At 38.7% G+C, this 14,647-nt stretch overlaps 1 protein-coding gene across 1 annotated transcript in view; it reads left to right on the plus strand.

The window, feature by feature from the left end:
• The window catches only part of Fcho2 (FCH and mu domain containing endocytic adaptor 2), a 101,613-nt gene that overhangs the window by 46,239 nt on the left and 40,727 nt on the right, over window positions 1-14,647 (plus strand). Inside the window, 3 exon segments of the mRNA XM_059276251.1 lie at window positions 10,403-10,447; window positions 11,260-11,332; window positions 12,069-12,093. Coding sequence (XP_059132234.1) covers window positions 10,403-10,447; window positions 11,260-11,332; window positions 12,069-12,093 — 143 coding nt within the window.

A 14,647-nucleotide genomic window follows, 5' to 3' on the forward strand; every position in this document is an offset into this window, starting at 1 on the left:
TAATTAAGAAAATGCCCCAAGAGTTGCCTACAGGCATCTGATAGAGCCATTTCCTCAAGGTTCCCTTTCCCTATTTGTCCATAGTTTGTGCAAGTTGACAAAACTAACCATCACAATGAGTTAAACATTTGGTCAGTTCTCAGGAATTGCTAGACCCTTCCGACAGACATCGCATTTTCTTTCCTGCCTACCCACTGATACATTTTCCCTGGGAAGTTGTTTCCTAAGCTGCCCTCTGTTGTTTGGATGTTTAGAATAGTGCTCTATCAGCAGTTGGCTTTGACTCATTGCGTGATTCCTTTTACATTGTAGACACACAAGCACATGTGCTTTCTTGTCTCTATTGTAGTTCAGTAGTTTATGGTTGATCTTTACCAGCGTGAGATTTTAAGTCCCAGAGCTCTCATCGGTGGGGACTGACCCATGGGACTATTGGGAAGTTTGCATAGTAATGTGACAGTATCAAGTAATTAATGGTATTCTGAAAAGCTGAAACATTGCTGATTAAATGGTATGGTAGATATCATTTCTTTATAAATTGACATTTAATGCCTCAAGGTATACTATACTATAACATGTAGAAAATACCTATAATTTCGTTTTAGAAAGAGGGAAGATAAGTTTTCCTGATATCACTAAACCCAGAAGTAGGCAGGTTTTTCAGGATGACTGCTGATACTGTGCATATAGGTGTGTTTCAGAACTGGAGTGGAAAAGGACTGTGGAGAGTAGAAAGGGTGTGACTGCTCTGCTTCAGTTGCTCTCAGTGGGGAAGGACAGCTCTTTCCTGGTCTTGTTCAGTCTTTTAACGTCTGAGCGGAGGGTCCAAGGGCTCCTTACAGTGATGGGAAGTTGATGTTTCTCAGAACAAGAACCTCCGCATTTTGTATGTAATTGTATAAAATCCATATATTTAAAGTATTTTATTACCCAAGAAGTCATCTAGTCTTAGTCTCAGTCTAGTCTGTTGATGTCTGCTATTTCTACTGTTTTGTAAGGGCCTCCCTGGTTAATGAGTTTCTTTGCTAGTTTTAGTTTTATGGGATACAGATTTTAGTGAGAAAACCAGAGGCTCTGTTATTTTTAAATGTATATTCTTAATACGTAAACATCTTTCTGGGGGGAGATGTTTTTATAGAGGCCAGAGATAATAGATAATCTTTAGTTAGTTTTCTGTTACAAGATATGACATGTCTTTTTGAGGTATCTTGTGTAAATCAAATATTTTGGGAGTGTTCAAATGTTTCCCTAGTATTTGAGATAATCATAAAAATTCCTTTATGTGTAGTTAGTACTGCCTGGTTTCTCTGGAATTTGAGTTATAATAACTGGGTGCTTTGAGTACCACAGCACCCTGTCATCTGAAAGAGTCAGGAAGAAACAAGTGTTTTCTAATTTAGATCTCTATTTATGTTCTGACTTTATCCTAGTAGCCTTAATTGTTCTCATATATTTAGTTTGCTAAGAGATATTTACGCAGTTGATGCTGGTCTGGAACTTGCTGTGTAGCCCAGGGTTTCAAACTCAGTCTTTCTGCATCACTTCTCCTAGTGCTGGGATTATAGGCACACCAGTATGCTCAATTTAAGATCAATAGTTTTGTTGTTTCCTACTTTATAGTCTTCCTGTTAATTTTACTGTATGCTTTCATAAAAATTTAGTAACTGCCAGTTATAAGAATCAATAGGATAAATAGCCGGGCGGTGGTGGCGCACGCCTTTAGTCCCAGCACTTGGGAGGCAGAGGCAGGCGGATCTCAGTGAGTTCGAGGCCAGCCTGGTCTCCAAAGCGAGTTCCAGGAAAGGCGCAAAGCTACACAGAGAAACCCTGTCTTGAAAAACAAAAAAAAAAACAAACAAACAAACAAAAAGAATCAATAGGATAAATAACTTTAAAAATAAAAAGTTAATAGGCCACAATGTAATGCTTAAAGATAACGGTTTTGTTAAAAAACTTATCTTTGTTTTCATTTCATGCAAAGTAGGTTCTGGCTTCCAGCTGAAGAGTCCAAAGTACTTCAAGTCAAAGATCCAGATCTTTGAAAGTAAAGATACAAATAGGATGAGCTGAGAAAGGGTAGATATAAAGAAAAAGGAGAAAACGAGATTCTGATCAGACTTCCTACATGAAATTACTGTGTTAGTTTAGTTGTCTGAACTATTTCAGCTTCTGTATTAAATATACTGAAAATTATAATGTAAAACAAAAACTTGTTGAAAAATTCAACCTATTTATTGGTCATCTTTCTAGGCCCCCTTGAAGATTTGATAAAATACCAAACCTAGAGAACTTACTATCCATGACCCTCCCTAGACTTCTTTTAAATATTATGAATTTATTATAAAAATATTTGCAAATAAATAAAAATTTACCACACCCAAATTAACCAGACCCCAAGTTTGTACAACTCTGTGAGCTTCTATATTTAGAATAGATATTTGGAATGGAAAAATGTGGAGCTTTATACTAAATTTTACCCTGAGTACTAAATATATTTTATGCACTTAGCTATCACCAAAACCAAAATATTCACGACAGAATCAGAACTAGAAGAACAATTAGATTTATATCTTTCATAACCCAAGTTTTTAAAACTTGCTTTTTGTTGTTGTTGTTTTTCGAGACAGGGTTTCTCTGTACAGCTCTGGCTGTTGTGGAATTCACTCTGTAGACCAGGCTGACCTGGAATGCAGAGTTGTGCCTGCCTTTGCTTCCTGAGTGCTGGGACTAAAGGAGTGCGCCTGGCAAAAAATTGCTTTTAAGATGAGAGAAAAAAATTACAGAAAAAATTTTGTGTTTTTTCTTTGCTCTCTCTCTTTCCTTTTTTTTTGGGGGGGGGGCGTGGGTAGCGTTGAGACAGGGTTTCACTGTGTAGTGCTGGCTGTCCTAGAACTCACTCTGTAGACCAGACTGGCCTCCTTAGTGCCAGGATTAAAGGTGAGTGCCACCACTGCCTGGCAGTGTTCTTGTTTTCCTAAGCTGATTTTTACAGCCAGGCAGGTTGTCTGCTTGCCTTCCTTCCTCTCCTCCTCCTTTTTCTTCTCTTTCTCCTCCTCCTCCTCCTCCTCCTCCTCCTCTTCCTCCTCCTCCTCTTCCTCCTCCACATCTTCCTCCTCCTTGGGTGGGTTGGTGGGGTCTCATAGTTTCCTAGTTTTGCCTGACTTTGCTTCCTTAAGGCTGGAATTCAGACATGTACCATTGCATATGGCTTGATTAAAAGTTGTGTGTAGAGTAGAAAGAAGAAGTTCTAGTTCTTTTTATGGTCTGTAAAAGAAGTTAACTTAAGCCAGTTTGAACTTAAAAGGTAGTTTATTGGAAGGAAACTGAGGTATCTCAGTGATTCAAGCTAAGGCATGTGGCAAGGCTTCAGAAGGAAACCCATACGAGGAGTAAGAAAGTGAGATGTCTCTACGTCCATGCTTTCTTGTTTTCTTTGTTTCCGTAAGTACATGAAATAAAGGGAGCTCAGCGATGTCTTGGTGATGTTCCTCGTTTCTTAGTTGCACCCATGGCTTAGAGTCAGTGAATTCAAGGGTTTTGTTTGCTTTTCTTTTCCAAGTTTTTTTTGAGAAATCCTATGATTGGTTCAGGTTGGGTCAGGTAATCTTTTAGTCCAGTCAGTTCTGGCTAGGTCCTATGTTACCGATATGGCTGTGCTTCCCCTGCCTGAAGAAGGGGCGTTTCCCAGAGAGAGATGCCTGTGCTGAGCTCGACATCACCCCAGCTCTCGCGTCGTCTCCGCCTCAGAGACCCGTTAAGACAGCTGGAGACGGGACTTTGGAGGCAAGAGAGAAGTTGCTTGAAAATGTATATTGAGCATAACTTTTCTCCAACATTTTGCTGTAAACTTTCGATATATGTTGAATAATTGGAAATATTTTACTGTGAACAACTCAGATTCCATTTTATCCATTTTATCAAACTCTGTGTCCACAGTATTTTGCAGTCTGACTAGTGAGGCACTTAGGTTCTGCTTTGTTGATATCAGTTCTTAGTTTTGTGTTGAATTTGAATAGAGGGATTATCTAGCAGAATTTATGATCTGCATTTCCCAAAGAACTAATATGGCACATTTTTTAAATGTTTTGACCATTTATAATTTTTCTTATCTAAGAATTTCAGATCTTTTGACCATTCTAAAAATTGGACTGGATATTCTATTAATACTGAATTTGTAAGCTGTATATTAGATTCATATTTTGTGAAAATTTTCTCTTAGTTTGAGGCTGTTATTTTTTATTTTATTTATTTGTATGTATGTGGACCATTTATCTGGCTGGTGTTCTTGGAGGCCAGAAGAGGTATTGGATCCCTTGGGACTCAAGACAGTTGTGAGCTGTCATGAGGGTGCTAGGAATTGAACCCAGGTACTCTGGAAGAACAGCCAGTGCTCTTAACCACTGAACCATCTCTCTAGCCCTTAGGTTGTCATTTTGAAAAGAAAAAAATTTTTATCAAGTTCAGTTCACTCGATTCTTACTTTTATGTTTTATATCTTTGATGTTATTTTTTTTTTTAAAATTGTGTTGCTGGTGTTTAATCCAGGGCTGTCACATGCTAGGCAAGCTGCTCCACCACTGAGCTGTATTGCCCAGCCTTGTTTTTACTAGAATTCACTGTGTGGCCCAGATAGGCATTGAACTCATCCTTTTGCCTCAGCTTCCCACATAGCTGTTATTTCAGGCCTGCTTCACCAGTAAAGCTCGGTGTCATATTGAAGAAGTGTTTGTCTAGTGCATGGTGCTGCATGCCTTTAATCTCAGCACTTGGGAGGCAGAGGCAGGCGGATTTCTGTGTTTGAGGCTAGCCTGGTCTATAGAGTTAGTTCCAGGACAGCCAGGACTGTGTAGAGAAACTCTGTCTTGAAAAACCAAACTTCCAGAAAAGCTCCCCGTGGCCTTAGCGAGGATGACTTGAGTAAGTAATTAATAAGTAATGACTAGATTGCATTGTAACCCAAAGAAGAAAATCAGTTGCGGGAGTTCATACAGGTATTGAAAGTGTTTGGATAGAGCTGATTCTCTGCTTCTGTCATGTGGTCCTGGGGATCTAACTCAGGGTGTCAGGCTTGGCAGCAAGCCCCTTTACCTGCTGGCCTTTTCACTAGCCATTATTATTTCTAATTTTCATTTTATTTTGAGACAAGGTCTCAGTATATAGCCCTCCCTGGCCTGGGGTTTTCCTTGCTCACCAGGCTGGCCTTCCACTCAGAGTTCTGCCTACTTCTGCATCTGGAGTGTTGGATTAAAGGCCTGTACCGCCACAGCTCTGTATTTCTACTTTTCATTAGGTACTTCATTTTTGAGATAGGCTTTTCCTGTATGCAGCCCAGGCTGGCCTCAAACTCAAGAGATATGCCTGTCCCTGCCTCTAAATGTTGGGTTTAAAGGCATGTGCTTCCATGTCAGGTCCAAAATACATAATTTTAACAGCCAAAACAACAAATAATAACAAAAAATTTAACTCTTTGGGTACTTTAAAGAAAATAAGCGAATGGAAATAAATAAATAAATAAATAAAATGAAGAAGACACAGAACTTTGTTAATTATTAAGGATATTCAAATTAAGATTATAAGAATAATTTTTTATTACAAATGTGTCACCTTAGAAATTCCGTTTTCATTTATCTAATTTGGGGACTATTTTTAAAAATCATTTTATTTTAATTAATGCTCCTCAGTCCATTTAGCTTTCATTGATTGTTAAGAAACTGTAGCATTAAGTCAGATGAATACTTGTTAAAAATACGGAATCACTGGCCTGGCAGTGGTGGCGCATGCGTTTAGTTCCATCTCAGGAGGCAGAGGCAGGCAGATCTCTGAGTTCGAGGCCAGTTTGGTCTACAGAGTGAGTTCTGTCTCTAAAACAAACAAAACAAAATCACAACCCTATCCAATCAAATCAGAATATGTATTTTAATATGGCCCCTGGGTAGTTTTTATACAGGATAGGTGAGTAAGTCTTGTCTAGACTTAATGAACAGTAACAACCCCAGTGTCCTCTAGAGCTATACTTCTCTAGTGTGGTTCTTGGACCATTAAAATGCCACCGTGGACTTGACCAGGATTCTCTGCGGTTGGAACCTAGAGATATGTGGCTCGACAAGTCCTCCAGGTGGTCATAACCTTAGATCATTGGGTGAGAAGTGTTGTAGGATTTTCTGATGGCCAGATGGGATTTAAAACTACCTAATTAAAGAAATTATTTCCACAGGACCTTTACTGAAATAGATATACTTGATATCTGTAAGTTTTCAAATGGTTTAGCAAAAGAGAAAAAGAAAAAAGTGGATGGATATATGTAGAGAGAAATCATACATAAGGCATTCCTAAGCATTCCCCTTTCTTAAGTAATATAAATGATTACCCTACATTCACAGTAAGTACTGCCTAGCTAAAAACCAAGTGCTAGAACTAGAACTTGAGTCCCAGAGGAGGGGTACACCCGCAGGCTTGGCTTGAGTCTGGTGCTCGTCTACTGTTAGCTTGCCTATCCCAGGCATCTGGCAAGCCAAGGAGCAAGCTTGAAGATGAGTGTTAGAACCTCTCTGTTCTTCTCCCTAACACTCTGACTCTGGCTGTAGTACTGTCTTACGATTAAATAGCAGTGAAGGGCATCTGAGGGAGGGGCTGGATAAGCTCTCCTCTTGTGAAACAGCTCAGAAGTGGCATGCTACCGGGTGTGTGTGTGTGTGTGTGTGTGTGTGTGTGTGTGTGTGTGTGTGTGAGAGAGAGAGAGAGAGAGAGAGAGAGACTGTGCAGTGACACCCAGCTGAGCTGCAGAAGTGACATTCTACCAAGGTGTCAGACTGTGCAGTGACACCAGTGACACGCTGCTGGGGGGTGGGTCAGGCTGTGCAGTGACACCCAGCTGAGCTGGCAGCTGGCACTGAGCCAGGCACACAAAGCCAGCCATGTGAAGGAATACATGCCATTTGCAACAGGAAAATCTGTGCATGATTTAATTGTTTTATGAGGAGTCTGATGCATTATGCTAGGAACTCTTGGCATTTCTATTTTTAATGGAAAATTATATGTGGCTGGTACTCAGTATAAACATTTGTATGTATTCTATGGTTTCATATTTTATATTGCAAAAATGTCATTTTGAATAATTTCATTGGACACTATCTTATTTTGAATTGATTTTGGGTTGTGTATGTATAAAAGATAAAGGGGAAAATTGATCAAGATGTCTATAATATGTCTAGTCAAAGTTTGTGACGAAGTAATTGATTTTACTTTTAAAGGATGCCTTTGTTATTTTCTTGCATAAAATCATCCATTTAGAGACCTTTTCTCTGCACATTGCATCTGCGCAGTTTGATTCATTTGGTGGTGCTGTTTTGTCTGTCTTTCTTCCCTGGGTCTGGAATCCGCTGGTACCTTAGAGATTCCTCCATAGTTACTGAGTAAAATGAGGTGTTGGATAGTGGTGGGGGATTTATGAGTGACCACATCTCTGGTTACCTTGTTTGAGTAAACTTTTCCTTAGTTATGTGACATATCACTGTGTTTTCTCAGGCTCTCCTAGTACTTAAGAAAGCCAGGAACACGTGGACTGGTGACGCTGAGACCAACGTCACTCTTTGTAATTTATAGGCCAAAAGAGCTGCTGATTGTGTGATGTGCATGCGTTAGTTCCTTACCTTATTATCTTCCTGTCTGTTTTCATCTCATTGTAATGTTAGCAGATCTCTGAAAGATTCTAAGTGATTGCCCAGTTCCAGATCTGTAGTGGGGGTTTACATAATCTCCTTAAATTGTTTGACCTTTTAAGGCTGTTTTGAGTATAAGTGATAAACCTTTCTTAGTCACGTGTTACAGAATAATGATGCAGAACTGAAGATACTGGTAATTAATTGGTTAGGACTTTATCAGCTCCTTTTGTGGACTATTTTAGTTATTCTGGGAATAAGCAGAAGCAGTGGCCATCTGATTTGAAGAGAAACAAGAACCAAAAAAATAAGGGAGAGGGAACATTTAGTCTATGTTTTTAGAGAAAGATTTTGTATTAAGTCACCAACAAGAACTCTGGTCATCAGTTAGTACATAGTTAAGTGTAACATCTCAGAAGAACAAGGAAGGAAACCTGTCACTGTCTCTTTAAGTCAGTCACTATTTATAAAGTTCTTTTTTTTTTTTTAAGATTTATTTATTTATTATATATACTGTGTTCTGCCTGCATGTATGTCCGCACGCCAGAAGAGGGCGCCAGATCTCATTACAGATGGTTGTGAGCCACCCTGTGGTTGTCAGGAACTGAACTCAAGACATCTGGAAGAGCAGCCAGTGCTCTTAACCTCTGAGCCGTCTCTCCAGCCCATAAATTTCTTAATAATGAAGGCTATGTCAATTGTTAGTCATAAATTAAAAATTTCATAAAGTATGCTGGACTTTTATAACCCTAAGTATTATAAATGACAGCTAACATGATTCTCAAGGGAGAGAGATGATTCTTAGTGTGATGTTTAACTGGAGTATGTTAGAAGGAGAGTAATTCAAGCCTTTCATTTCTTTTGCTGTCACCTAAACCATTTGTTACTTCATGTATGAAACATTCCTTATTCTATGACATGTAAAGCTAGTCTGCAGTTCTGTCATTTTAGGGCTATTTTAATTACTTTCTGTTTGAGTTTACCTTATTGTTTCTTGTTCTACAGTATATCCATCCCTCTTAGTAGCACTTAATTAATTTTTCTTTCAGACCACTTTGCCAGGTTATGTGTATGAACATGCTTTTCACATTAAAAATATTTCCATTAGGTGAGGTGTGGTGGTGCGCATACCTTTAATCCCATCATTTGGTAAGCAGAAGCAGGTGAATCTCTTGAGTTCAAGGCCAGCCTGGTCTACATAGTGAGTTTCAACTCAGCCAGAGCTACATAGTTAAAACCCTGCCTCAAACAAACAAAAATCTTTCCATTGCCTGTAAACTGCACTTAAAATATCTTGGCCTTCTAATACAATTAGAGATCTGGATTTTTGATCCTAAGGTGACCACTTAATGAGGATGTAATTATTTATGCAACTGAAGACCTAGTATTTGCTAAGCGTAACTCTAGGAGTTGATAGACTAAAGAATGGGACAGATGAGGTGCCAAGCTTGTCCCCCAGTGCTGTTTCCTGCTTTCTTCTGCTTTCCCATGAGCACAGCCAGGGATTCAGCCCCTGCCTCTTAGTGCTTATTTTCTCCACTAACTGTGCTGCAGGGTGCTGAAAAGCATCAACTGCCTGTGCTCTGTGGGATGACCTAGAAAGAGTTGTCAGTAAATGATTGTATTAGTAGAGCAGTCTCAGTTGTTAACTTTCAATTCACATTCATTTAGGTGTGTGTCTGGTGGGGGTGTGCACCCCAGGGGGTGCTTGTGGAGGTCACAGGAAAACTTACAGAAGTCGGTTCTCTCTCTCCCCCTCCCTGTCTCCCTTTCCCTCCCTCCCTCCCTCCATGATTTCTACCAACCTTGTGGTTCCTAGGGATCAAACACAGGTGGTCAGGCTTGGTGGCAAGCATCTTTACATGTTGAACCATTTTTCCAGCCCTTACTTTTTTTCTTTTTCTTTTTCTTTCTTCTTTTCAGTTAGGATTATTTAATTAAGAATTATTACTGAGGGGCTGGGAGAAATGGCTCAACAGTTAAGAACACTTGCTGCTCTTTCAGAAGACCTGAATTTGGTTTCTAGCACCTACATGGCAGCTCACAACTGTTTGTAACTCCAATTCCAGGGGGATCTGACACCCTCTTCTGCCTTTCTCAGGCACCAGACATGTGTGGTGTATATCCACACATGCAGGTACTCAACACAAAATAAAAATAAATATTTAAAAACATTGTTACCGAGGCCCAGTGAGATGGCTCAGCAGGTAAAAATATTATTGTACAAGCCTGGCAACCTGAGTTTGATCCTTGGAACCAGAGTGGAAGAACCAGTTCTTCTGACCCTGCATGTACCCGCAGTTCTCTCACTCTTTCACACATCCTGTACGGAACAGCACACTACTGTTATTCTAACGAGCACTGGAACGCATTATAGCCTGACTTAGAGAGGATGTCTCGTCAGGCTGGTGAGATGGCTCAGCAGCTAGAAGCATCTGCAGCCCAAGCCTCACAGCCTGAGTTCGATCCCTGGAACCCCTGTAAGAAAGCTTATGCAGTGGTGTGCATCAGTATGCTCTCAAGCCAGCCTGGAGTACAGAGTACAGCAGATACACAGAGACCCTTCCTTCCTCAGCAAAATAGAAAGAACCCCAACTTCCACATGTGTGCCCGCACTCACACTTCAGATAGGCACACATAGCATCAATAAATACATAATTAAATATTTAAAATTAAAGTTTCAAAGTTAAAACAGTTTGTCTGGTAATTATTTTTTGAAGCAAGTATTTTCTTCTCTAACCCAGGCCTTATTGAGTTTGAAGAGTGTGACCCTGCTAGTGCAGTGGAAGGTAAGTTGACTACTTGTAATGTACTGACTCTGTGGGAACTAGTGTCTTCTGCTTGGTGAGCAGATAGAAAGGGACTGCTGCTATCCATTGACGCTGGCACAGTGTTAAAATACATATATTTAATGCTCTTGGATACTGAACCCAGGGCTTACTTGTATTCTACTACATAGCCCAAGATAATACTTTTGAAAATACATGCAATGAATTACATACTTTTTTCCCTCTCTTCTGTGTAATAGCCTTGCTCTCCTGGAACTTGTTCTGTAAACCAGGCTGGCCTTGAACTCACAGAGATCCACCTGCCTCTGCCTCCCAGGTGCTGGGATTAAAGGCGTGTGCAAATTTTTTTTTTAAGTTTTAATATATCTTCATATGCTCATTTAACTGAAGTTGCAAGGGAGTGTTTACCAGAAGAAAAGAGAATTTCTTTAAGTGAATGTTCTATAATCCTTTAATGAACCATACTGCATTACATAAAAGTTGAAACAGACTCTGAATGATACAAGTTGTAGGCTTTACTAATTGATGCTTTTTATGTTGGTTCTTTGCTCATTCATTGATTCTCCATTCATTCGTTTACTAGGATTTTTTGGGAAAAGCGTTTTGCCATGTATCCTGGGCTGGTAACAGACTTGAAACTCTGCTCCAGCTTCTAGAGTGTTAAGATGACAGGTGTACACCACCACTCCTGGAAAGACTTCTCTTTCTTTCATCCAAAATCTGCTTGTCACGAAAAAATTTGTCTTGAGTTTTTGTGTTTTATATCCTTAAAAGAACAGACATTTCTTTTACAATGTACATTTATGTTAAAGGCATAAAACCAAGGAAAAGAAAGACGTTTGCTTTGCCTGGAATAATTAAAAAGGAAAAGGATGCAGAGTCTGTGTAAGTATTTTAAATATTACCCAAATCCTTTTCATTGTTTCTAAGTGATTAAGAATGGTTTTGATTTTGAAAAGAAAAGGTCTTTTTGGAAGTATTCAAAGTATATGTCTAAACTGGAAGAAAAAGAAAAAACTCTTCTGAACGACTAGATTTGCCAGTTTTTCTGGTTTTGGTTCATAGCATTAACTTTTTCTGACTTACTACCTTACAATTGGAAGACATTATCGACAAAAGCTGATGTGCTTAGGACCCTCATGTAGAAAAACAGAAGCCAGTCCTGCAGATTGTCCTGTGGACACCCCACTCCCCCCACCCCCCCCCCCCACCCCCGCCCCCACCCCCGCCCCCACCCCCGCCCCCACCCCCGCCGCCCCCAATAAAGTTTAAAAATGTAAGCACTGCTAGAAAGCCTGTAGAACAGACAGCTTCGCTGATCACACTGATGAACGTGTTCCTGGAAAACAAGTACAGCCAGCCACAAGCATTTTAGATGTGTGGGCGCTGTTCATGTTTTTACAGTTATTTTTGAGGTGAGAAGGTCCACCTTTGAATTTTAAGTTAAATTAATATTATTTTAATCTTCATGACTTGATTTCTCAAAATATTTTTGTAGAATTCAAACAAAAGCTATATTTAAATACCAAGATAGATATTCTAAATATGATATAATTAGCAGATAGTTCTAACAATGAATCCTGTAATGCTTCATCTTTTTTGTTTTTTGTTTTTTAAACAGTGAATGTCCTGATGCAGATTCACTTGTAAGTAATTTTAATTTTATTACAAGCAATTTAAAGTAGGTATTTTCATTAGAAAAAAATCGTATTTGACTTTTTTTAAACCTGTCTTTAAAGAAAAGTACCATGTAATAATTTGCTGCTAAAATAATTTTAAAGGTGTATCCCAGTTTTACATTGCAGTATACTTTTCTGTTAAATTGAAAATACTTCTCACTGTCTTTGAGAAATGTATAATTTTACTTTTAAAATTAGAGTGGCACCATATCAATAAAGTGTTCTTGGGAAATGAGAGATTTAAAAAATCTGCATCTACAAAGCGAGTTCCAGGAAAGGCGCAAAGCTACACAGAGAAACCCTGTCTCAAAAAACAAACAAACAAAAAAAAATGAGAAACCTTGGGAGCTGGAGAGATGGTTCAGGGTTAAAAGCACTGGCTCCTCTTCCAGAGGTCTGAGTTCCTGAGTTCAATTCCCAGCAACCACATGGTGGCTCACAGTCATCTATAATGAGATCTGGTGCCCTTTTCTAGCATGTAGGCATACTTGGAGGCAGAATGTTGTATACATAATAAATAAATAAATCTTTAAAAAAGTGAGAAACGTTTATTATTTTAGTTGTTTTTTTTTAAAGGTAGTCTTTTTTTTTTTTTTTTTTCTTCCTTGTTAGACAAGGTTTCTCTGCGTAGGAGCCCTGGCTGTCCTGGAACTCACTCTGTAGACCAGGCTGGCCTCAAACTCGGAGATCTACCTGCTTCTCTGCCTTCCAAGTGCTGGGATGAAAGGAGTGTGCCACCGACACGCAGCTTAAAAGATAGTTTTACCTGTTCATGTATTTGGTTTTCATTTAAGACATCATTTTAGAAACTATAGCAACAACAACTATGGTTACCCTTGTGTGTGTGTGTGTGTGTGTGTGTGTGTTTCTAAGGTTTGTTTCTATTTCTTGGTTAAATGATTTTTATAAATAATTCAAGTAGATAATAAATTGAGTTCCCAGTGGGTCTAGTGCAAGAATAGATTTACCAAATGATGTAAGTAATGTGTAAACAGATTGTGTTGACTAGGGTAGGAGTTTGAATATTCTGGTTTTTTTGTTTGTTTGTTTGTTTGTTTGTTTGTTTGGGTTTCTTTTTTTGCTTTGAAACATTTTAATCTTAAATAATGTAGTGTAACAAAGAAGTGAAAGTATTTTGAAAAAAACACGGTCTTATGTAATTTAGATAAGTATTTTTATTTTCTATTTCAGCTTTCAAGTAAGAAGTTGTGGTTTATTAATTACTTAATTTGAAAATTGAGGCTGGAGAGATAGCTCAGTGTTTCAGAGCATGTACTGCTCTTGCAAAAGACCAGAATTTGGTTCCTACCTCTCACTTCTGGCAACTCACAACTGTCTGTAACTCCAGTTCTAGGGTATCCAATGCCCTCAGACCTCCTCTTCCAGCTGCACACACATGGTACACATAAACTCATGCAGGCACACACACACACACACACACACACACACACACACACACAAATAAAACTGATCTTTTGAAAATCTATGTGAAAATTAAGTGAAAAGTCATCAGAGAAGCTTAACTGATTATTGAAGTTAGCAGATGTGTTTGGTATTTACTATAGCTCTCATCATGTATTTATTTTGAAATTATTTATAGCATTTGATGGTTGCAAATTTTAATTAAGCTCTTTACTATCTTAAGTATTATATGTGTGTGTGTATATATATATATATATATATATATATATATATATGTATATATGTATATTCTCCTAACTTTTTAATTCTTTCAGCTAAGTGACATAATGATCATTATTCAATTTTAGACTTCACATATAATTATCAGGGCTTTAGGAAAAGGCTAAAGGGGCTGGAGAGAGGCTAGGCTCACAACCAAAAATATAGGAAAAGGCTAAAGAGAACATGATGTTCTAATGCCATAGAAGAAGAGATTTGTAAATTTGACTGTAGAAATGAAAAATTTTTTAAGTTAGAAAAAATAGGTAAAGGGTTTTGTATCACCATATTGGCAGTGCATATTAAAGGATACCAGCAACAAAGGAACTTTGATGATTTTATATAAGTCAGCTTGGTAATTAAGCAGTTGGTTAGCAAGAAAGGATATAAGATAGAAACAAGCAATTTTCTTCAAGAGAAATATAAGAAGTGAATAACAATAATGAATGTTACTTAGAGATGATGCAAAATGAAACAGACATATGGAAGTGTAGCTAGAGCTTTCCTGCCTAGCCCACGGTCAGGGCAAGTCTCTCTCACCTGCCAGTCCCACAGCCGCTCAAACCCGACCAAGTAAACACAGAGACTTATATTGGTTACAAACTGTATGGCCGTGGCAGGCTTCTTGCTAACTGTTCTTACAGCTTAAATTAATCCATTTCCATTAATCTATACCTTGCCACATGGCTCATGGCTTACCGGCATCTTCACATGCCGTTTGTCATCGTGGCGGCTGGCAGTGTCTCTCTGACTCAGCCTTCCACTTCCCAACTTTATTCTCCTCCTTGTCCCGCCTACACTTCCTGCCTAGCCAATGGCCAATCAGTGTTGTATTTATTGA

The sequence above is a fragment of the Peromyscus eremicus genome, chromosome 11 (genome assembly GCF_949786415.1).
Source record: "Peromyscus eremicus chromosome 11, PerEre_H2_v1, whole genome shotgun sequence".
NCBI classification, from domain to species: Eukaryota; Metazoa; Chordata; class Mammalia; order Rodentia; family Cricetidae; genus Peromyscus; species Peromyscus eremicus.